The 22,834-nt window shown below is 44.8% G+C and overlaps 1 protein-coding gene across 6 annotated transcripts in view; it reads right to left on the bottom strand.

Annotated features, from left to right (window-relative positions):
- Nucleotides 1-664: 664 nt before the first annotated feature.
- The window catches only part of LDB2 (LIM domain binding 2), a 387,692-nt gene continuing 365,522 nt past the window's right edge, over nt 665-22,834 (bottom strand). Inside the window, exons 6-8 of one of the 6 annotated variants that reach the window (XM_044912769.1) lie at nt 10,845-10,968; nt 7,719-7,867; nt 665-2,043 (exon numbers count right to left, since the gene is read on the bottom strand). In XM_044912769.1, coding sequence (XP_044768704.1) covers nt 1,813-2,043; nt 7,719-7,867; nt 10,845-10,968 — 504 coding nt within the window. In that variant the 3' untranslated portion in view covers nt 665-1,812. Of the gene's footprint in view, nt 2,044-2,233; nt 2,309-5,032; nt 5,138-7,718; nt 7,871-10,844; nt 10,969-22,834 lie in introns of those variants that run through there. The other 5 variants (XM_021679386.2, XM_044912771.1, XM_044912774.1 and 2 more) reach the window with 5 other exon arrangements.

The following is a 22,834-nucleotide window of genomic DNA, read 5'->3' as shown; positions in this document are numbered from 1 at the left end:
CTTGTGCCCCAAAATCCTGATCTCAGGCTCTGCTTCTGGGAATCCTACGTGGCCTCCCTTAGCTTTTCTTTTTCAAATTCCCCTTTCCAGAATTTGCCAAGATGATAAATTAAAATCGCCTGGCACTTAAAACACATCCAACACATGCTAACAAATTTCATCTCTCATCTTCCTCACTGGTGGAAAACAAAGTGGAGAAACACAGGGAATTTCTTTAAACAAAAAAGTCCTCATGTGAATTTTCCAGAGTCTCGTATAGCAGGTTTTGAGAAAAACAGGCAAGCAGGGCATTGATTTTTAAAAACGACAATATTAATGCTAACTTTGTGAAGCTCTGAGGATGAGCTGAAATAATGTCCGTGGACCTGAAGTAGGGTTGGTTGGTGCAAAATATACTCTCAGCGAGTGGAAGCTACCACTCTTCCACTTGCCAAGCTCCAGAAGCACAAGCCAGATCTTCCTTGCTCAGAGCAGACACTCTCACATCTGCCCAAGTGAACTGCAGTGAGTAGGGAAAGGAATCAGACTTGACAAAGAACAGCGCAGCTTTCACAAGTCCACTCCATGTGTAGGCTGGGCGCTAACTCCAAGCTCCAGACTTCTCATAATTGTGGGCAGATTTCTCCGCCCATGCTCACAAACAGCCAGATCCACTTGCGTTGGTCGTTAACACAGTTTATTATTGGCACACTTATCGGTAAAGCATACATAAAATACAGCTGTTTTATAACACACGGAGCCACTGTGTCTTTACATGTGTGGCAGAACATATTAATATGCAAATGGAAAAATTAGTTCTCTTATAAAGTTTCACATAAATACACTGGAATTGCCCCAAAAGAAAAATCCCCATAAAAGAACCAAGGGAGGGCTTTACAAAATATTATACAAGAAATATACTATGAAAAGAAACAACAGTCAACTCAGATACAATAAAAAACACAAAAAAGTTTCAGATTTATTAAACTGCCCACAAAATTAATGGATTACATGGCTTGAAAAGATCTGGATCAACAGCAATTTTACAAACGCATCAGTTCTCAACGGGCCAGGTAGGTGTCTTTCTTTACATAAAAAATCCACCTCGGCGTCTTCGATGACAAAAAGACATTTCTTGTTTCAGCACTTGGGCTCAATTGAACCAACTCAGGGTGGAGAACCGATTGACATTAGCTCACCCATAAATTACCCTGCTAGGCCCTCTTAGCTGTTACCCAATGAAGGAAAAGGTGAAGAAAGTAATAAAAATTAATAAGGATACACTTAAATTACTGTCCAAAAGCTGATTTTTTTTCTTTTCTTTTTTTACTGAAACAAGAAACTCTCAGATGCAAGTCAAAAAGCAGAAAATATTTTACAATATTAAAAAGTCATCTGTGGTTAGGGTCGGCATATAATGAGACCCTGAGCACTGAGGGCGTATTGACAATATGGCCTTCGTTGGGTTGGGCTGGGTTAGGTTGGGCTGGGCGGGGTGGGGCGGGGCGGGGCGTGTAATTAACAAACATGTGGTTAACACCGAGCCAGGAGAAGCGCGAGCGTTCGCTCTGGTTTTAATTACCATCAGTGCCAGTATATGTGTTACCTGCGAAGGCCTCCAGGGAAGGGTCATGGAAGTTTACTGGAATAATCCTCTCAATTCAAAAAGGAAAAAAGAAAGAAACTCAAACTCAGATCATTGTGATTTAGAAATAGGTATTCGCATGGAAAAGTTTTTATTTCTCCTCCTTCCTCTCCTGTAGGCAAGGATCTGCAAGCGTGGGTGTGTGTACCCCACGGCCTACTGACAGTGGGTGCAGGTGCGGGTCAGTCTCACTGGGGAGCCTGGGGCGGGGCGTTTTCTGATTTGGTCTCTTGAGCGGCGGGGGGTTTACTGCTCCACGGGCTGCTGTTCCCCAGGGCGGGGGGGCTGTTGAAGTCTTCCTCGTCGTCCACGCCGTTGGCCGCGTCATATTGCGTGTTTTCTAATCTAGTGATTAGCCTTTCGTCCTCGTCCCCAAACTCACCTCCCATCAGAGTTGGCTCTCCTACCACCATCACATCCTGTGAACAGCAGCTGACATTATTACAGGGAAACCTTGGGACAGAGAAGCTCAGCTTAAAACACTAGCGGGAGGGGCTGGGCGATCTAGGACAGACACACTCGTGTACTGTGTCCCGGGGGTCAAGTCTCAAAGTCGGGGGGTGGGGGCGAGACGCATATTTGATTTCTACAGGAAATAAACATTGCCTCCTGATGGGGAACAACCACGCGAGTTTATGTCCTTAGTGCGCAGCCTGACACCGGAGAACGAGCAATGCTAGCAATCTGCAGAAATAAAAAAATCGATTTTTCAAAATTAAAAAAATCCACGCTTTTAACTTGCCGACATTGGGGACTTCAGAGAGGGCTGTGGAACCTTCTGCTGGGTGCTTTCCAATACCGCCAAAACTCCGCCACTTTTTATTTAGGGCCTCTGAATGGTTTTGGAAACCAGCAGCCAACGTGGGGAGGATGCAGTTCTACGATATTCACGCAACTCATTCCGAATGGCATTTTCTCTGTCCCAAGGACGGTATACATTTTAATTGAAGACAGAATCTCTCTTTTTTCTACTCAGCCAGGCCCTTTTATGCAGCCAATATCCTTGACATTCTGCTACTTAATTATCGTAATTAATTTAGGTAAAGTTTTCGATAAAAACAATGTTCACACTGATTTGACAATTTGCATAGCTAATTAAGTCATTAGCAAAAACCTGCTGATTGCCAACAAGCCCTGAATTTACCATCTGTTATCTCATGGTGCCTGTCACCTATCCCCACACAGGCAACCCTGCCACCAATCTGGGCAGTAAAGAGAACCAGTCTGTCCAGCTGGTGCCATAAAAGGAAGATGAAGAGCACTAATTATAATTACATTGATGAAGCTGGTAGTCATCAGAAATGGAAGCGTGCAAGAAGAATCCATCTAATCACTCCTTTAAGTACAAACTGTCCTTCCATGCAAACAAGGAAGCCACCTACTGTAGCTGGGAGCTTCGTGGAGGCCACTGCTGGAGAGGGACGGGGGAGAAGGACGCATACACAGGGCACAGCTCCAGCCTCTTTGTTCAAAGGGGGCCGTATGGGGTTGATGGGTGACCTGGGCATGGGACAGGACACCTGTCAGGTGATACTGCTGGGCAGGCTGTGAGCAATGGTCTACTCAAAAGTGCAGTGACTCCAGGAGAGTGCCCAGTGCTGTCAGCTTCTGCCTCTGCCAGAAAAAGCAGGGCTGAGCCAGATGCTTTTGGGCATATAAGGGTGCGTTTCCTGACAGGGAGGCTATGCCTTGGACAAAATGCCTTGGTAACTGGGCAAAAAATTGCCCTCACTGAGGGCAAGAGAGGCTTTCCTGGGACAGTATGGTAGACTACTGCCTTTGGTCAGGAGAAGGTCCAGTGGACCCTCCAGTTTCCTTCTAGAATTCTGAAGGTGCCAATTGAACAGAACCCTTAATGTCCGCCTGGTCGATTTTGGAATGGAAAATTTGGTTTGTTTGACTGATTGACTGATTGATTGATTCCCCGAGAACTATGGGGGAGGTCATCAGTGGATTTCCAAACTGTGTTTTCTGACTAATCACTCTTGTGACTTGACAAACGTGATTTTAAAGAGCTATGTCCCAGGTTAAGTAAATGCCTCAAATACAAATTGGATAAACTCAGCGATCTAGGTGCTGGCAGGGAAATCAGCAGTGTGCTTCGAAGAACATATTGATTATGCAGCGAAGAGCCAGACGTGACACTGACGTGGACTCAAGGTGAGGAACAACACAGACAGACTCTGACTGGCAAGAGTACGGACAGGACTGGAGGTGGAATGGGCTCTCTAGAGAGGAGGGGACGTTATCGGGTTAGCCACACCGCCCGCTGAAGGTGTTCTGGACAAAAAAGAAAGCCACTTGGTTACAGGCAATCGGGAGACAGTGCTTATGACCAGGAACAAAGGTGAGGGGAAAGAATAGGGCAAGACTGGGGAGAGGATGACGTGGGTTAATCTCATTTCATGACTTACGTGCAGCACACTTTGGAAGGGTTGGAACACACATGCGTGAGGTGTCACAGGACAGGAGAAGGGCGTGGGGATCGACCACGTGGGTCTGCATTAGTATCGTGAGTCCAAGGTCGTCGAGAGAGGCTGGGACAGTGTGGGAGGTAAGCATAATTTGGAAACAGAGGAGAAAAATCAGAAGGCAGCTTAAGCGTGACATTAGGAAAAGGTCCTCAACACTCCAGGTGCCTCCATGGCATCAGAAAAATAATGGTCATTCACGAAAAGTACTATGAAAATCGTGATTTGAATCACTCCAAATGGGGCCGGTATCAGCTCATAGTGTTTGGAACAGCTGGAAAGATGCCCAGGCATAGATCCTTGTCAGCATCCTAAATTTCAGAGAGATGCCACATTTGCCTTGCTGATTCTAAAAGAAAAGCCTTAACCAGATACATAATCCTGTGTGTACGCGCAGGAGTGATGGATAGATGGCAAGCTATGAAAGAGATGTGTGCTAGGGGCTTCTTAGGCGCGTACGTACTTGAGGCCACTTACACACACTTACACAAGTATGCACAGGGCTCTACCTGGAACCTACGTCTACGGAACCTGCAGACGAGACGAGTGGTTCTCTGCTCAGGCGGTCTCGATTTGTTAGCCTCACACAAAATGAATGGAGACATAGTGCACATTCGGGGCCGCCTCTCACTAGTGGAAGTTGGCTCCATTTTCCCCACCCCCACATCTTTAAAAATCCCCCCAACATTCAACATTGGCCGTGAGAGGTGCATTTCCTTCCCACGTCTGCTTTCTCGTGTGTCCCGCAGGAGGCAGGGCCGGTGTGTCTGAGAGTAACCCAGATGCCCTCGGCTCCCCGTGAGGCAGACCTCTCTGCTCCTCGCTGGAGGCCTGGAGGTGCCACCAGCTCTTGCCCATGTCACATCTTCTCACTAATCCCCCGTGCAAGGACCACCAACCTCTGAGGAGGACTGGAAGTGACTCCTTTCAGGGCCCCTCAATGCTTCTCCTTAAATTGGCCAGAAGGGGTCACTGCTGTAGAATGACACAGGTCTCCATCCCTCCCAGGGTTGAGGCTGCAGTTCGGGATCGCTCCTAGCCCCTGCTCATGGAGTGAGAAGCAGAATCCAAGGATTAAACCCTAGTCCTCGCCAGACGCACACGCTGCTGCCGCGGCAGCTAGGCGGACCACAGCTGTGGTCACGGTGGCACATAAACTCTGGTCATGCCTGGGAACGAGGCGGCCAGGGCTGCAGACCGCGTTCTATTTTAACAGTAATGTCGTGTCGGTAGTTCAGTACACAGGGTTAAAAGATGTGGCCACTACAAGCCAGACGATGCTTATCATTTAATGTCCTTTCAACTGGAGTGCACACAGAAATGTGCACCTTTTTCCTAACCTGGTTGCCTTTCCCTGCCCCTCTTGGCCCTCTGTAAGTTTTACTTGGTTAAAACCTCTTTTAATTGCATGGAGTGGGGATGGTGCTGAAATTCTGCTCTCACTTTCTGATGGTGCCTTGTTCTCACCAAGTCCAAAGGGTCTCAATTCACTAAGAACCCTCTGGACACAGGTATCCTCCACTAAGATGCAGTTGGGGGATTGGAGGAAAGGAGCATCAGGAAGTAGAACAAACTACGTGCCCTTTAAGATAAAACTGAAATGTTTCCAACGAGGCCAGGTATGTCGAAATACATGAAACTTATGCTGCTATTCTACACCTGAGGCAGACATCGAGGATGGACGGCTCACCAAACCCAGGCTGGGCCTCAGAATTCCACTCAGTGCTGGACCCTGTTAGCTGACCCCAGGAGACTGAGCTGGCAGGAGAGAGGAAACCTCTTGGTCATCCCTTGAGTAGACATGAGCTCTTCAATGACAGGGCCTGGGTATTTGCTGTCTTTTGTTTGTTTACTCTTGGTATAGTGGGGGGCACATAGTCGGAGCTCAGAAAACATTTGTCGAACTGAGCTGAATTCTTGCAGCCACTGTGCCTTTAAGTAGTGATGTCACAGTTCCAGAATTCTCTGGAATGCACTGTCATTTGCAAGGGGAAACTAACAAATGTTAGTTTCTAAAACTCCAGGAGTAGATGAATAATGGGTTACTTGTGAGCACTTCTGGGTTGATTTATTTATACCAGGCCATTTTCTCTATGCATTTTCCAGTTTAACCAGGAGTGGGCCTAGCTTATTGGTACCTTCATAAAAAGACTGTTTTTCTTCTTTGATTTTTTTTTTTTTTCCTGACTCTTTAGACCAGTTCAGAAAACAGAGGTGAGTCTGGCATTATTTAAAGACTATAATTCCTAGCGGTCTTAAAAACAAAATGGTACCTTCCCCACAGGCTGGCCACTCTCTCCATGACCCTTTCTTTCTAGTGCAGTGAGGATGAAAACCATACCCTCTGCCTACGGAAGACAGGAGAAGAGTTCCAGTGGACCTGGGGATTCTCAGGTACTGATGGGGTTGGTTTTAGCCAAAGAAAACGGACTGATGGAAAGTGGGTAAAAGTGGGTCGGGGACAGATTTGAAAGACACATTTAGAAGTAAGTGGAGAATCCCCATGAAAGAAGGGTCCACTCTCACATGGGGAGAGATGTGAGGACGACAGATCAAGAGGGGGAAAAAAGGTGAGAAAGAGGGAAAAGGTCAAATTGCATTGGTTAAGGGAAGTAACAAGAAATAGAGCCCATTTCCCAAGACATGGCATCTAGAGGATGCCACCCAGCACCACGAAGGTGTTGGCGCTCAAACGAACAGTCAAACGCCTGGTGACAGGGTGGTGTGGCTAGGGCAGCAGAGAAGGAGCACCCACAAGTAATCGTGGAGGGGACAAGGGACAAGAAATGCTTAGAGGAGCATGAGAATTTAAAAGCGATAAACGGTCGGACACTGGGCTGAGGGATTTGGAGTCAGGAAGGAATTGGGCAGACAGGACAGGACTTGAAAGTAAAAGTAATAGGAGATGAAGAAAGATGAAGAAAGGGCCCACGCGGTGTACACTCTTTGGGGACACCCGTCAGCTGTCAGCCTTGGAGTTCAAAGAAGCCCCCCTTCTCAGCGGCCCATTTCCTTTGTCAAGACCCAGAAATGAAAGAAAGGGTCAAGAGGTCAAGAGAGCTGAGACCAAACCAGGGGCCCACCCTCCCCCTGAGCTCACGAAATGGGTAAAGTGGAATCCACTGAGCTGCATTTTGAGTGGCCGGGAGTTAATTACCTGAGTCTTAAAATAGGAAGGGACACCCAGGTCGGGAAGGCCCAATCCAATTACAATACGGAGTCTGAACGCCGGGAGCTAGCTTCCAGTGGAGCACAGGGTCTCCAGCGATGGTGCCGAGAGCCCCTCTGTGCCAGCAGGCATTGCTGCTAAGTGATATTTTAATTAAACCTTAAGTGACATATCTCCTGTCTGTGACTCTGACGGCTTTTTAATTCAGGTCCCTGCGCAGCACAGACTCTTAATATTCCTTTCTAATTCCCAGGTTGCAAGGGAAGGTTTCCATGGCAGGACTCCTCCCTCCCCTGCCCCCTCCCCCGCCTCCACCCCCAGCCCGGCCTTGCCCTCCCCCGCCCCCAACCTGCCCAGAACGCCCTGGCAGCTCAGGGAGGCTTTCGCGCGGGCCCCTGCAGGGGGGAGACAGGCAAAGGCAGGAGTTCAGGCCTAAGAGCAAAGCGAGACTTACAGGTACCTGACTGGACAGACTCAGGTTGGCGGCCGGAGTCTTCTTCTTGCCGCCAGTGCTGTTGGTGGTGTTCCCGGCGCTGCTGTTGGACGTGCTGCTCGTGGAGTTTTTCCTTTTTCTCCGCTTGGTTGTCGGCTGCCTTGTGGGTTCTGCTGCACAATGGAAAATGGGCAGGGGATCAGTTCCGGGGCGACGGTCAGAACACTGTCCCTCCAAGGAGCCTGTGCTTGCGAATTGAAAAGAGTAGACTCTAAATTGTTCCCAATTTTTTTTTTTTTTTTTTTTTAATGTACGCGGAGTAAAGGGAGGAAGCGCTTGTTTTATTTTTAGCCCCAAATGCGTGCAACCCTCTTCTTTGGTATCTAGATAGAATGATTTGTGTTTTATTGTGTTTCGCGAATGTTGTATGTCTGGAATCTATCCATATATTTTAAGGGCCAGCCGCAAATACCACTTTTATAGTTGAGTTAAAAATATTATTACCATTTCAAAATTGGGAAAAACATTTTTCTCTGGACTGTCGTGTCTTTAGAGCAAAAGGAGGGCCCTGGGCTCCCTTGGGTTGGCAGGGAGGGAGCTTCTGAGAGATGAGGGAAAGGATGAAGACAAGTGAAGGGGGTGAACCTGTGTAGGAGCCGTGTCTCTGGGTAAGCGCCCAGCACCATCACAGCTGGAGATGCTCGAGTACCAAGAAGAGGAAGCGTGAGTTTTGTCGGCCATGGGCTCCCAAGCTCAGTTCTCAAGTTGCATGGTTTGGACCCTGATGTTTAAAGAATGCTACTAATTTCAACTTTCCTGAGGGAAAAATGTCTTAGTGGGCCAGGGCCAGCATATTCATGAAGGGGAACTAGATCTTTTCAGGAAAGTCCTGTTTAGAAACAGGAAAATATTTTGGACTGGATGGATGGGCAGTGTCTTCTTGGAAGCATAGGGACCCGTGGTGATGTGCGGTCAGATGAATATTATTTATTTATACATCATGTAGTGAGTTTTATCAAATGTTTTCATGTTCTTCATGGTTTCTATGTCATGACTATCTTATATCCATAGCAACTCTATTAATTAGATACTATTCTAATCTGTGCTTTGTAAATGAGAAATGTTTGGAAACTTTTTCCAGGCAGTTACTCAGTTGGAAATGGAATGTAAGAGCATCCTTTTTGCTAACCCTAGTCTTGACCCAACTCTGAAGGAGAGAAGGTGAGCCGGGGCCATACTGGAACCAAGTGAGAGGGCCTCGTGGCATTTTCTTAAAACACTTATGCTGCTTCTGATGGGCAGTGGGCCGGATCTCCTTTAAGGCTCTTTTCAAAGACCACCTAGTCCACCATATTATCCCTGACTTTTGAGGAAGAAGGGGATTATGTTCCTATTTATATACCACTTTTTTCCCTTCATGAATATTTTGTCTCTTATGATCAGAGATGTTCATCAAAGGGCCTAACATGTCTGTCCACAGAGAGTCATGGGTGCTTGTCCTGAAGGTTGAGGAAACAGGAAATAGAATTGGTCCATCTCAGGGTGCCAGAAAAGAGTTGAGTTACACGTTCAAGGTCAAGCAAATACTCAGTTCCCCTGACAAACATTTTCTTCCTTTACCTCAAGAATTAAAATTGGCTACTTTTTTTTGATATCTGTACTTCTTTTGTGAAATTTGGGGGAAATATACTGACACCGCATACTCTGGATTACTCCCATTGGCAGCAGGTAGCTGAGGTCATAGAGTCATGAACTCTGGAGATGTAAGCACTTATTGTGACACAGACCTCCTTCATTGATCAGCTATGAGACCGCCTTTGGCAAATTACTACTTAAATCTCAGGCCCTGTACACTTAAAATGGAAGTAATATTAAATACCTCATAAGGTTATTGTGAGGATTCAGAAAGAGAATGGAGGGTCTGGGCAGGCTGGGATTTCTGATTGTTTCATTCGGTGCTGTACCCCTTAGTGACTGGAACAGTACCTGTCACCTAGTAGGGGCTTAATCAATAACTACTGAATGAATGATTGAGTTAATAAATAATATATAAATTATATACACATATGCTGGAAAATATAGGTTCTCAAAGCATTCATTGAGTGAAATATTTTTTCCCATAAAGCCTTATTGATATTGAAAGAGAAAATAATCTAAGCGCATTCAATAGATTTGAAAAATAATGTTTCAAATATCTAAAATTCCTCTAAGACAGGGATGTAAATATTCTATGTAAAATGATGCTCGTAGGGTGGCTCCGTAGCGCAATAGATAGCGCATTGGACTTCTAAAATGATGCTTGTTTTCTCAGATTTCTAAATATGTACTTAGTTAAATCTACTATATTCATTTCCTATAAAATGCCTGGCCCATTACCAGTGGAAGGTGACCATTCTATTTTGTGATTCAGAAAGCTATGTGCTTCGTGTTAATAATTACTCTTTATAAAAATAATTTTTAGCGAACGGATACGTTTTGCTTTTATGATCAATGAGGCTCGACACACGCCTGGGAGTAAAAATGTATTAGATAGAATGACAATTAATGATGACTGGAAGCAGTAATTTCAGAGCCCCAGCAGGAGACTATAGTATCTAAACTGCATTCTAAGGAAGTGAGGAAAATGGAATCTTTTATGTATTCTCTTCATGATCAGAGTACCCTTTGATACTAGATCTATCTTAAAAAAGGGAGCAAATTTATTTATTTATTTTTCTTTATTTCCTTCCTTCCTTTTCCCCCCTTCCATCCTCCCTCCCTCCCTTTCTTCCCATAATTTATATCATTCTTAAAGAAAAAAAACAGGCAAAAGAACAATGGACCATGAGAAGACATCAGTCTTGTCCAGTGGAATAGCCACTGGCCTGGGAGACAGGAAACCTTGCTTCTGATTTCGGCTTTGCCAATGATTTTGGTAACATTAAATAAATCAATTGACTTCTCTGGGTTTCAGGTCCTAAGTGAGATGATAGATGATTCCTAAGGATGCTGGTACTTCACAAATTCTACATCCCCACATCCAAATATCCATAAGAAACTAGTCTTCCTGACAAATTTATGATTCCTTCCTCCCTTTTCACATCCCTTCATCCCCCAAAGAGGCCTCAGAAAATGCATTTAGAACAAGAGTGAAGAACGAGCTCGTACCTGGGGGTGCCACCATCCGCTGCCACTTCTGAAACAAGCAGGTCTTCAGGCAGTCCCGTGGACTGAGGTTGTAAGTTTTATGTCTCGACATCAGTTCCTGCATTGGCTCCAGTATTACACACAACTGCAAAAAAGTTCAAAGACATCCGTGTTTCACTACTTGATAATATGATTTGCAATAAATAATGTTAACAGCTGGAAACAATTAGAAACCTCAAAGGTACTTTTCTTTATCCCCCTGGTTTTGATTTTCTCTGTCCAAGTTTGGAGGAAAAGAAATATCACCAACACTTGATAATGCCCACTTAATTTGCTATTACTTACAATACCATATTACAGCTGAATGTGATTTACACACACACACACACACACATACACATCCAGACACATTCTGTACAAACTGTTGGGTGGATATATGTAGCTCTATTCTGAATTCAAATGATTCTCTCTGGTTAAAGAAAAAAGCTCTCTTCCATGGCGCACAGCATGCTCTGATTTCTGCTCTGGTTTCTGCTGTTGTTCCTGTTTGTATAACCACACACTGTGAGTTACAATGCTAGTTTATGTAGATTATATGGCAGTGAAAGCCATCTTTTAAACTGGAGAACAAAGTGGCAACTACAAGTACTTTCTGGATCCTAATTCTTATCAAGGCCCACGATGAACACTATTTTATTTTTATTCATGGACTCTTTTGTATTTTACACATAACAATAATGTCAGTAACATATGCCAACATGAGTTCAGAGTGGGAGCTTTTTCTGTGACTCTGTACACGGTTGCTTTCTTGTCTCCTTTGGCTAGATTTTTCGGATTTACTTTGGTCCAAGACATCTGATGACAAAGATTAATGAATGAGGAAGAAGGTAAATCCATTTAGGATTGCCTTGAACTTTTCTGAATTCCTTCTCTGTTGGAAGCTCATCAGAATACTGCTGCATTGAGAGTGCTGTATCTGAGAAGACAAAGACCACAACACAGCTGTACACATATTGGCAAAGCACCACCCTTCCATGTGGAAAGACAGCATTTCATTATAAAAGGCAGATGTGCCCTCACCGCCCATCTTTTTTACCACTCCCTTCCCTTCTGTCATTACTCAGAGGACATGCTGCTTTTTGTCCACTGGTCCACTGGGTTCCCTCTACTTGGAATTCTTCCCTCCCCTCTTCTTGGCTAATGCCCACTCATCCTTGAAGACAAGGTTACTTCTTCTGTTACACTTGTGTACCTCTCCCTATGCGGGCTGAACTGGGTGCCTCCCTACAGTTCTCCCATGGCACTCAGCCCTTTCTGCTCTATGAACTTACTCATCCGTGCTTTGCAACCCTCTGCTTCCAAGTCTCTTTTCTACTTGACCTTGAACTCTTTGAACGCCCAGACTGTGCCTTTTTTCTCTGTTTTCCTAGGTTTGGCTCAGGTGAATGGATGCATGTAAGGTGTTCTTATAAATACCGGAAGATCTTTTCATGCCAATGTTCCTGAGAGTATGGTCTAAGGAATACTTCTGTCAGAACCAAACGAGTTCCAAACGAGTTGATCATTAAAAATGCAGATTTCCAGGCTCTTCCCCTTCTGTTTCACTGGGTATGGAACTAGGGTCCTGAATCTGCCTTTTGGAAAAGCATGCTCATGTCTGATTCTGATACATAGTACTGAAGTTTGAGGTCTGCTTTAGGATAGATACATATAAACAGCAAGACATGTGCAAATTCCCCGTGGCTTCCAGTTTGAACTCCACTTTTTTCTCACTTAACCCCACTTGCCCATGCTCTTCCTCTCTTCTCAAGCCTAAGCATGATAATCAAGATTACCTTCATCTAGAAAAATTTCTCTGCTCTTTTTACCTATCGATGATCTAAACTTGGCCCAAACCGCTAACTCCATTGACAGGACAACTGCAGTCACTTTCCCACTGCAGTTTCTCAGGAAGAAGAGAGCAAGATTTTAAAGCCTGAATGACACAAGTACAGTGTGAGACAAAGATACACTTTGGCCAAAGAGCCACTCAACCCTAGTGAACCAGGCTGTCAGGTAATGAGATCTGGATTAGTTAGGGGCATCTTCAGTCTTGTCTATCCTCTTGCTTACTTCGGAGTCCTTTCTGAAATTTAAAATGTTGGTAAGGAAGACCCCATGAAAGCGAGGAATTCCTGTGCAATTAACTCCACATTCCCACACTGTGAAGACTCGATGTGTATCTTTCCTCCATAAGGAATTCATCACTGGAAATCAAAGTCTATGCAAGCTAAAGACAGCCTCAGGTCTGCCCCAGCCACTGATGCTCACCAGTCCAAACAGAGCGAAGTAGTCCACTGTCATCTCTACAAACAGAGATAAGAGTGGATTACCCACCAAAGGAGAACCACCCTAGATTCAGACAGGGTCAGAAGATGTTTGCATCTATTATTAAGCTAGGTTAGCAAGAAGAGGTTCCAGGGAAATTCTAAGGGATGGAAAAATGTTTTGTTTTGTTTTTTAATTAAAATAACAAAGTTAGGTTTTCAACCATTTCCTTTGGCCCATTCCCCATTTTTGAGAAATGGGCTTACCGTGGATATAAAAATACATGGATGGAGCAGAACAAGCACAGACTTAGAAGCCAAGAGGTCTAGGTATGGATTTTAATTCTGTCACTAGGTGTACATCCTTGGCTGAGCCCCTTAAGAGTGCTGGCTCTCAGTTTCACCTGTAAGACAAGACCCATCTTGCGTATCATTGTGAGAATTTGAGATGATATGTCCGACACGTCAGAGTTCAACAAACAGTAGATATGATGATTCTGTATTAGCAAGAACAGCACAGACTGTGAAACAAACAACACTTCTATTCCTTTAAATCAACAAGCATTTATAGAGCTTCTTCCTAAGGGTCAGGCACTCTGCTTTGGCACTGCGGACATAACGAGGAGGATAACATCATCTCTATCCTCAGCGAGTATACAGCCCCCTTTGGAATGATTTAAGCATATTAAGAAAATGACTCGGGTGTACACCTAAGCATCTTTGGGAATCACATGTTTATGAAGCAAGTATTTTCATTACGTGACAAGTTAGATGGCAGAAGTGACCTCTGTGGACCCAGAAGGGCAGTGGGCATGGAGCATACCAGCAGGGAGAGCTGCATTTACTGAGAGGACCCTTAAGCTCATTATCTACTTCTTTCTTGTGGGGCGTGGTTTCCTCCCTGGGTTTTGGGCAGCACTTTTTTCAGGTGCTAATCCTCAGGATTTATCCATTCCCCTTGAATGTAAAAATATCTTCCCATCGCTGTAACCCACCCCAAAGGAGTTCCTATCTCTGAATACTAATCAGGAATCTCCAAAGCCATTTTTCTTCCAGAGGAGGGTTCCCAGGCTGGAGAGGCAGGCTTCCCCCGGATTCGTGTGTGCAAACGAGCCTGCCGTAGAGCTGGGCTGGCTTTGCTGGGCTGGCTTTGCTGGGCTGCGTGCTGTAGGTGGCAGAACCACCTCAGACAAGAGGCTGCCTTCTCAGGCAGTGAGCCAGTGCATTTTGGCAACAGCGAAGGCCTGGGGCGTTCTGAAATGCGATCAGGAAGACGGTTGGGGGAGTGGGCTCCCGCAGTCACTCGCCAGTTCCTTCTGGAGCCAGGATTCCTGCTGTCCCTGGGGTCTTGGACCCCCTTGAGAATCTGGGGAAGGCTAGGCAGCCTCTCTTTCAAAGTTTGTACAAAATATCTGGAGGTTTATGAATCCTCTTATATCCCCATCCATTGACTCTAAGTAAAGAGTTCCCTGTTTGTAATAAGTATAAACCAGTCTACATGCCTTTTCCTCCATGCTACATACACACACACACACACATCAGTGTGTGCACTGATGTGTGCAAAGATTAGATATAAAAATACATGGCATGCACACATCAGTCAAATGCATATTAATGGGGCTAAGCATAACAACACAGAGTCTTTTGATTTAAAGGAACAATTGTATCTGCAGAGTCGGGCCTGCTACGAAGTTCTCAGTGGACCAGCCCTTTTGGACAAGGGAGGCCACAGCATTTCTGCAACATCTGCAGCAGCCTGCACCCAGGGCTGCCACTTAGTTTGGCTTCCTCCTGCTGTGGTGTTGGGGGATAGCGGGAAGAATTCTAGAACACCGTGGAAGGGGCAGGAGTCAGCAAGGCCTGAGACCTCATTTTGAGTATGAAGCTCCTGAATGTGTAGTCCCTGCCAGGTCCATCTAGGATCCCCAAAAAAGATCTTGCCCATCCCAGCAAAGCTGCAAGTACACCTTTCTGCAGATTTAGTGAGAATTTTAAGTTAGGTCGATGTCCCTATGCTTCTGACTTCATTTTCTGGGATTCTGGCCCCAGCACTGACCCTTTGGTATGGAATCAAAACCTGGAACTACAAAAGCAACTTGCTGAGTGAGTAAAAGGATAGATGGATGGAAAGATAGATGGGTGGGTGGGTGGATGGATGGATAGGTGGGTTGGTGGATAATAGACAGATTGGCCAGATTTACAGCAAGGAGTCATTTCCTAATAGCAGACAAATCAAGCCTTGTCTTGGAGGCTTAGAGGTGACGTATTTGTGCATGTGATAAATAACGGATTGCCTCCCCCATATAGAAGGCTTTGCACAAATGCACATGCGTGTACCCGATTACTGTATGTCCTGGCCAGGCAGGAAGATCTCAGCGCATCCTGGGACTTTTTGTAGTAACAAAGGGCCCAGTAAATGTAGACAGTATTGTGTTTTGCTTTGTTTTCATCTGACAGTTCTCCTGGAGAAATTTGATTCTCCTTAGCTATGTTTTCACACTTATTCTTCTTGCTCAACTCCTTGCCCAAACCCAATTCCAGAAATAGGTGATGCTTGTCAGAGTGGGTGGTGGCCTATGAAAAAGCTGATGCCCTGGAGTTGGCATTTGGCTAACTCCCAAACCTAGGTCCTGTCTACTGCCAACATTTTGATTCAATGTTTTCTGGATGATGGATGACATCCTCTGAGCTTGAGCCACCTAATCTTTGCATATAGGCTTGCCCGAGGTTACTATTTCAATACCAGCTCAGGCCTTTGTTCATGTTGTTCTTCTTGCCTAGAAGACCTCCCCTCTTTCCTGGCCCTTTTAACCAGAGGTTGGCAAGCTAGGGCCTATAGGCTGAATACGGCCATGCTTACGTAATGTTGGTAGCTGCTTTTGTGATATGACACCAGAGTTGAATAGTTATGACAGAGTTCCTATAGCCCACAGACCTGAAAATATTTACTATCTGGCCTTTCACAGAAAGGTTGCTGACCTCTGTTCTAAACCACTGCTGTTCAACGTAGGTGATCTGCAAACTATTTGTTGCGTTTCTGTCACAGGAGAAGCAGCTTGAGACAGAGTACAATTCAGTTCACTGCTTCCTTCACTGAGAAAGACTTATGTCAAAAAAAAAAAAAAAAAAAAAGTCAGATGAACTAAACAATGTGTTCAACAATGTAGTCGATTTACATTCCAGAGCAAGCTTCCTCGTCTTGTCATGGACCACTAAGAGTTTACAGTCTGGCACTGGCCTGCAAACCACATTTGAATCTCACCAGCATGACCATTAATGTCCTCCAAGGTCCAGCTCAAAGCCCACATCTGTCTCTGACCGTGCCCGCCCGCAAGGGACCCCTGCTTCTATTGCACTTATTACTAATCTAGGTACAGCCCAGTGTTGATATTTGCATTGGGAATATTCCTTTCTTGTGGACTTGTTTCATCTTATCTACAGCAAGCCATATATCCCTTTGCTCTCCCTTCTATTTAGTACCGTATTAGGCATACTCAAATATTTGCTGAGTCGTAAGTTAATAATCACCATGGAGTATCTAACTTATGCCCGTCCCTGGAGTATGTATCTGACATATACTATATCATTAACCCTCACCAGGTCCTAACCCTCACTTTTACAGGCGAGGAAACTCAAACTCACAGCCATTAAATCACCTAGAGCTGAGAGTGTGATTCTTATAATGTAGCCAAGGTTTTACAACCATTTGAAGGGCAAAGAAGTTCATAGTCAAGTCTGCCTGGTTCCAACACTGTGTTCTCAACAACTAACTGCTCTGTTGTCTACCTCTCTAAATAGGAGTGGCTTAAATCGCTGCTATACCAAGTTCAAAGGCTCTCATTGTCTTCATATTGCTCCCTGTACACGGTATTGACCTCTACATAGAGATTTAGGTCATACATGAGTGGCGCAGGCTTTGGAACCAGATTCATGTGGGTTCAAACCCCCAAGTCTGCCATTTACGAACGGTGTGTTCTTGGCCAAGAATTGCAGCCTCTCTGAATCTCCTCGTCTGTAAAATGGGGATAATGATACTTATCTCTGATAGTTTGAAACAACATATGGAAATACTTAATGCAATGCCTGGAACAAGGTCAGTCCTCAAAGGATAGAAATTGGTATTATGATAAAACCTGGTTGCATCGGTGGCTCTTTACTGAGCCAGGAGATCAGTGTGTGATGTGATTGGTTAGCTACTGGGGAGTAAATCATTTGGTCTCCTTGAGACTTAGGGGGTCACTAGATATAATACTCCAAGGGATGGTAATTAGGCCAACAGTTACATTGCATTTCAATGGCTAACGTCGCTAATAAAAATCCATTTTTAGAATTCAGTGATAAATACAGTATGTTCAAATCCACAAACCAGAGTTCGTTCTTTCCCCGCGCTCTCCAGTACCTTACTCCTCTGGCTGAATCTGAATTAAAAAGATGTCAGAGTGTTGGGGGTGGTTAAGAAACCAACTCTTATCTAAGATGAAGGAGTATCTCCTAATTAAGAAACACCTAACAGAAAGAGATCTTCCACTAAAACAATAAAAAGATACACAGAATCTAAAAGAAAAACAAAACAAAGCAAAATAAATAGATAATCACACCTAGAAACAGATAAGAATGAATAACAGGCATCCACTGGAGTAAAACCCACTCTGCCTCAGAGGATGAAAAACAAGAGGGAAGGAAATGTTTTCCCTTAGAAGCGATGCAATTCTAAAACATCAGATTATGATTTGGGTTTATTTCCTGATAGGATTAAAGGTAGATTGGTTGTAAAATTCAAAACATCCTCTTTTTTATCTGAAGATTCAACCAGGGGAGCCTTTGCCTTTTCTCGATTGTTTTGCAAATTGATTACTGCGGAAAGTTATCACATCCAACCCTGGAGACAGACAGCCCTCTTCTGCTCTGGGAGAGGAGGGGTGGTGGTGCCGAGGAGCTGGCTTTGCCATGGGAGCTGCCACTTCAGAAGCCATCCTTCTGCTGGAATGAGCAGGCCATGCACGCGCATTTCAATATCTATGCCTTGATCTCAGTTTTGAGGCTCCCAGAAAGGACTCCTCTACGTGACCACTGGCTGCTTGTCTGACCACCCCACGAGAGAAGGGCTGGGGCTGTTCTGAGCTACGGAGGCCCCATCGGACTAGCCAGGCTTCAGTGTCTCTGCCGTACTTGTCAGGCCAATGAACAGACAGTTCAAAGCCTTGGAAGTACATTCTCTTCCTTCTGACCCTAGGGCCCTCATTTTTCCACCGCGTCCTTTGGTATGGGCATCCCTTTCCATAGTGCCCTGGTTATTTGTCTATTCGCTCTTAGACCCACCCCTTCCTTCCAGCTCTGTATTGCGGAGGACAGACCCCTGCACACTATTTGCCAGCTCTTTTGCCAACCTGCTTCGGATGAAGTTTGGCCAGTTGGAGGCACCGGGGGAGATTGGAGGGAAGTGGGTTGAGTTCATTTCCTAGGGCTGCCATAACAAAGTACCACAACCTCAGTTCTGGAGGCTAGCAGTCTGAAATCAAGGTGTTGGCAGGGCCACACTCCCTACAAAGGCTCTAGGGTAGAATCCTCGCTCACCTCTCCCAGCTTCTATTGGCTCTGGCAATCCTTGGTGTTCCTTGGCTTGTAACTACGTCACTCCAATCTCTACCTTCACATGGCCTTCTCCCCTATGTCTCTGTGTCTTCTCCTCTTCCTATAAGGACCCTGGTCACTAGATTTCCAAATAAGGTCACACCATGAGGTTCCAGGTGAACATGAATTTTTGAGGGGTACTTTTCAATCTACTACATGAGTAAAGAAATAAGTGAGGGTATTTCTTGTCTTCTCTGGTTCAGATGGCCTCTCCAACAGCTGTCACCATAGGTCCACTATGGTCCCAGTTTCTACCAGGTGACCTGACAGTAATGCCTCCTGCCTTTTTACCCTGGAGTGGCAGTTGCTAATCTTAGGGTTGCCTCTTCTTCCTCTGGTTGCTTTTCCAGCTCCAACATCTTTGTACATAAAATGCCATATTAAATTTCCTCTACTAAATTACCTGGTGGGGGTTTTGTTCCCCTGGATAGACTCCAATTGACATTGTGGTTTGTAAGAAATTAGGCAATATATAAAAGATGAAGGACTTCAGGTATAAGAGGGCATCATAGGCAGTGGGGTTAAGCATGCAAATTTGGCTTGGGTTCAAATCCCAGCTACTTAATAACTGAGCGACCTTGGATGAATTACTCAATCTCTTGGTCTTTCCGGAAAGTCAGGATAACCATAGGACTTAACTAATCGGGTTGTTAGGAGAAACAACAAAATCCACTTAAAGTATACACCTAGGTCCTAACATATGCATGCCTAATTATGATGGGTGTATAACCAAGTTGGGGGTGGCAGGGGCTTCATGGAAGACATTTTGAAACTTGTCAAGATGTACTTGAAATTGTATAGATGTTCCCTGTCCTATGTGTGTGTGTGTGTGTGTGTGTGTGTGTGTGTGTATAGACACATATGTACAAAGCCTAAAAATTAGATTTTGGTAATATAACAGACAGCTAAAATGTTTAGTCAGTATGTCTTTCCTATAAATAACTTGTCCTGACCACTGGGCCATTGCTTCAGATACCCTATCCATGGGTTCTACCAGCATCTCTAAGTTCTACGGCATCATAGCTGGAATGTTTCCAAAGGTAAGAGAAAATATCTGCCTGGCAATACTCCACGATGATTAACAAACACCTAAGGAGTGCTGTCTGTCACTTGGAAGGCTATGAGTAAATTTCAGATGAATTTTAAAAATTCTTTTTTTTTTAATTTAAATTCAATTAATTAACATATAGTGTATTAGTTTCAGAGCTGGAGTTCAGTGATTCATCAGTTGTATATAACACCAAGTGCTCATTATTACATCACGTGTCCTCCTGAATGTGCATCGCCCAGTTACCCCATCCCCCGACTCCTTCCCCTTCAGCAACCCTCTGTTTGCTTCCTATGATTAGGAGTCTGTTATGGTTTGTCTCCCTCTCTGATTTCGTCTTGTTTTACTTTTCCCTCCCTTCCCCCATGTTTATCTGTTTTGTTTCTTAAATTCCATATGAGTGAAATCATATGGTATTTGCCTTTCTCTGATTGATTTATTTCACTTAGCATAATACCCTCTAGTTCCATCTACGTCACTGTAAATGGCAAGATTTCATTTTTTTCTTTTTTTTTTTTAAGATTTTTATTTATTTATTCATGAGAGATAGAGAGAGAGAGAGGCAGAGGCAGAAGCAGGCTCCCCGCCCAGCAGAGAGCCCGATGCGGGACTTGATCCCAGGACCCTGGGATCATGACCTGAGCCGAAGGCAGACGCTTAACCATCTGAGCCACCCAGGCGCCCCAAGATTTCATTTTTTTGATGGCTGCATAATATTCCATTGTATATATACCACATCTTCTTTATCCATTCATCTGTCGATGGACATCTGGGCTCTTTCCATAGTTTGATTATTGTGGAGATTGCTGCTATAAACATTGGGGTGCAGGTGCCCCTTGGGATCACTACATTTGTATCTTTGGGGTAAATACCTAGTAGTGCAACTGCTGGATCGTAGGGTAGCCCTATTTTTAACTTTTTAAAGTTTTACTTAAATACTGTTTTCCAGAGTGGCTGCACCAGCTTGCATTCCCACAACAGTGCAAGAGGGTTCCCTTTCCTCTACATCCTTGACAACATCTGTCATTTCCTGACTTGTTAATTTTAGCCATTCTGACTGGTGTGAGGTGGTACCTCATTGTGGTTTTGATTTGGATTTCCCAATTTTAAAAATTGTTATTGACCAAATGGTGTGCTTTCAGACAAGTCAGACAGTGAAAGTGAGGACCAGTCACTGAGGGCTACTAAATGGCCTCTGGCAGACACTGTCTCTTTATTGTATTCAGGTTCTCTAGAGTAATAGAACCAACAGGCAGTGCATGCTTGTATGTATGTATTTTAAGGGATTGGCTCACATGATCGCAGGGGACAGCAAGTCTGAAATCCAGTTTCCATGGGCTGGAAACTCAGGCAGGAGTCAATGCTTCAGTCTTGAGGCAGATTTTCCTCTCCTCCAGGGAACCTCAGTTTCGCTCTTAGAAACTTCAACGCTTGAACGAAGCTCACTGAATAGTAATCTGTTTTACTTCAAGTCAACTGGTTATAGACGATAAACATACTTGCACAATACCTTCATAGCAAAACCTAGATTGGCATTTGAATAACTGGCACTATAGCTGCCCTGAACTGAATGGTGGCTCCTCAAATTCACATGTTGAAGCCTAACCCCCAATATGACTGTGTTTAGAGAGAGGGCCTTTAGGAGGCAATTAAGGTTAAATGAGACCGTAAACTGATGGCCCGGTGGCCTTGTAAGAAGAGGAAGAGACACCAGAGAGCTCTTTCTCATTGTGCACACACTGAGGACCGGCTAAGTGAGCACACAGCAAGAAGGCGGCCATCTGCAAGTCAGGAAGAGAGCTCTCACCAGAGGTCTCTACTGGACCATGATCTTGGACTTGGTAGCTTCCAGATTTATGAGAAAACAGATTTCTGTTGTTTAAGCCACCCAGTCTATGGTGTTTTGTTCAGGCAGCCTGAGCAAACGGAGCCAAGAGCCTAGCTGAGTTGACACATAACACTGCCAGTCCTCCACTAGACTGTAAAGAACTAGAAAGCTGGATTGTGTCCTATGGTTTTATTATTATTATTTGTTATATTACCTAGCACCCAGCAACGGATCTAATGTTTGTGGAATTAATGAATGCTTGGCTACATGAATATGACAGAATGGACAACAAAAACAAATAGGTAATTAGACATCAGAAAATAGGTTAGCTCTTGCTTCATGCATGGCATGGTTATAGTTACTTGGGTACCAGGGAGGCAGCAGTGAACTTCACAGGCACAGCCTCCCGTCCCAGGAGGGAGACAGGTGATAAACGAGACTCCCAGATGGGCTGGCGACGCTAAAGAAGGGCAAGGGCTGTCAGGAAAGGTTGCCAGGAAGAACTGATCATTAAGTTGAGACCTAAAAAGATGACTTAGGAGTCAGCCAGGTGAAAGAAGAGGCAGCTAGGACCAAGGTTGGGTGAACATCTGCAACTGAGGGAATACAGATGTGAATGCAAGAGAGAACACGGTGTAGGAGGTCACCCATAATGGACTCAGAGAGCCAGCTACAGTGGCGAGGCAGGCAGTAGTCAGATTTGTCAGGGCCTCAGCTTCTGGCCTACAGCAGAGAGGTGAGACTGATGTAGGCCAAAGCATTCTGTGCAGGATCTGCCCCCACCAGCGCCGTCAGCATGGACGCTGACCTGCAATATATGGTAAATATCATTCTGTTATTTCTTCCATCCACATTTCCTAAGCATGAGAAAAGCATCAGTATTTTGATGCGTTTGGCTAAACAAAAGCACCAAATATCCCCAAAGGCAAACGTTGGCTGTTTCGAGTCTCAAGCTGTGGAGACTGCCCCCAAGCTAAGTGCTGTTGATCACAGTGCTGGGGCGTTTGCACTTGTCGGCGCTGTTCCTCACCGGAAAGAGGTAGCTTTTGTAGCATGCTGGTTATTTCTCCCAAGGAGCCAAGAGACTGTGTACTTGCAGTGAGGTAACATTTAAACACTAGCATATATAAATGGGGCCTGATAATCTTAATACTGCGAGTAAGGGAATTTGGATATGGTCCTTGGGAGCTGTCAGTGA

The sequence above is a fragment of the Neomonachus schauinslandi genome, chromosome 2 (genome assembly GCF_002201575.2).
Source record: "Neomonachus schauinslandi chromosome 2, ASM220157v2, whole genome shotgun sequence".
NCBI classification, from domain to species: domain Eukaryota; kingdom Metazoa; phylum Chordata; class Mammalia; order Carnivora; family Phocidae; genus Neomonachus; species Neomonachus schauinslandi.
Note: the sequence above shows the minus strand (reverse complement) of the source record. Positions and strands in the feature narration are given on the sequence as shown.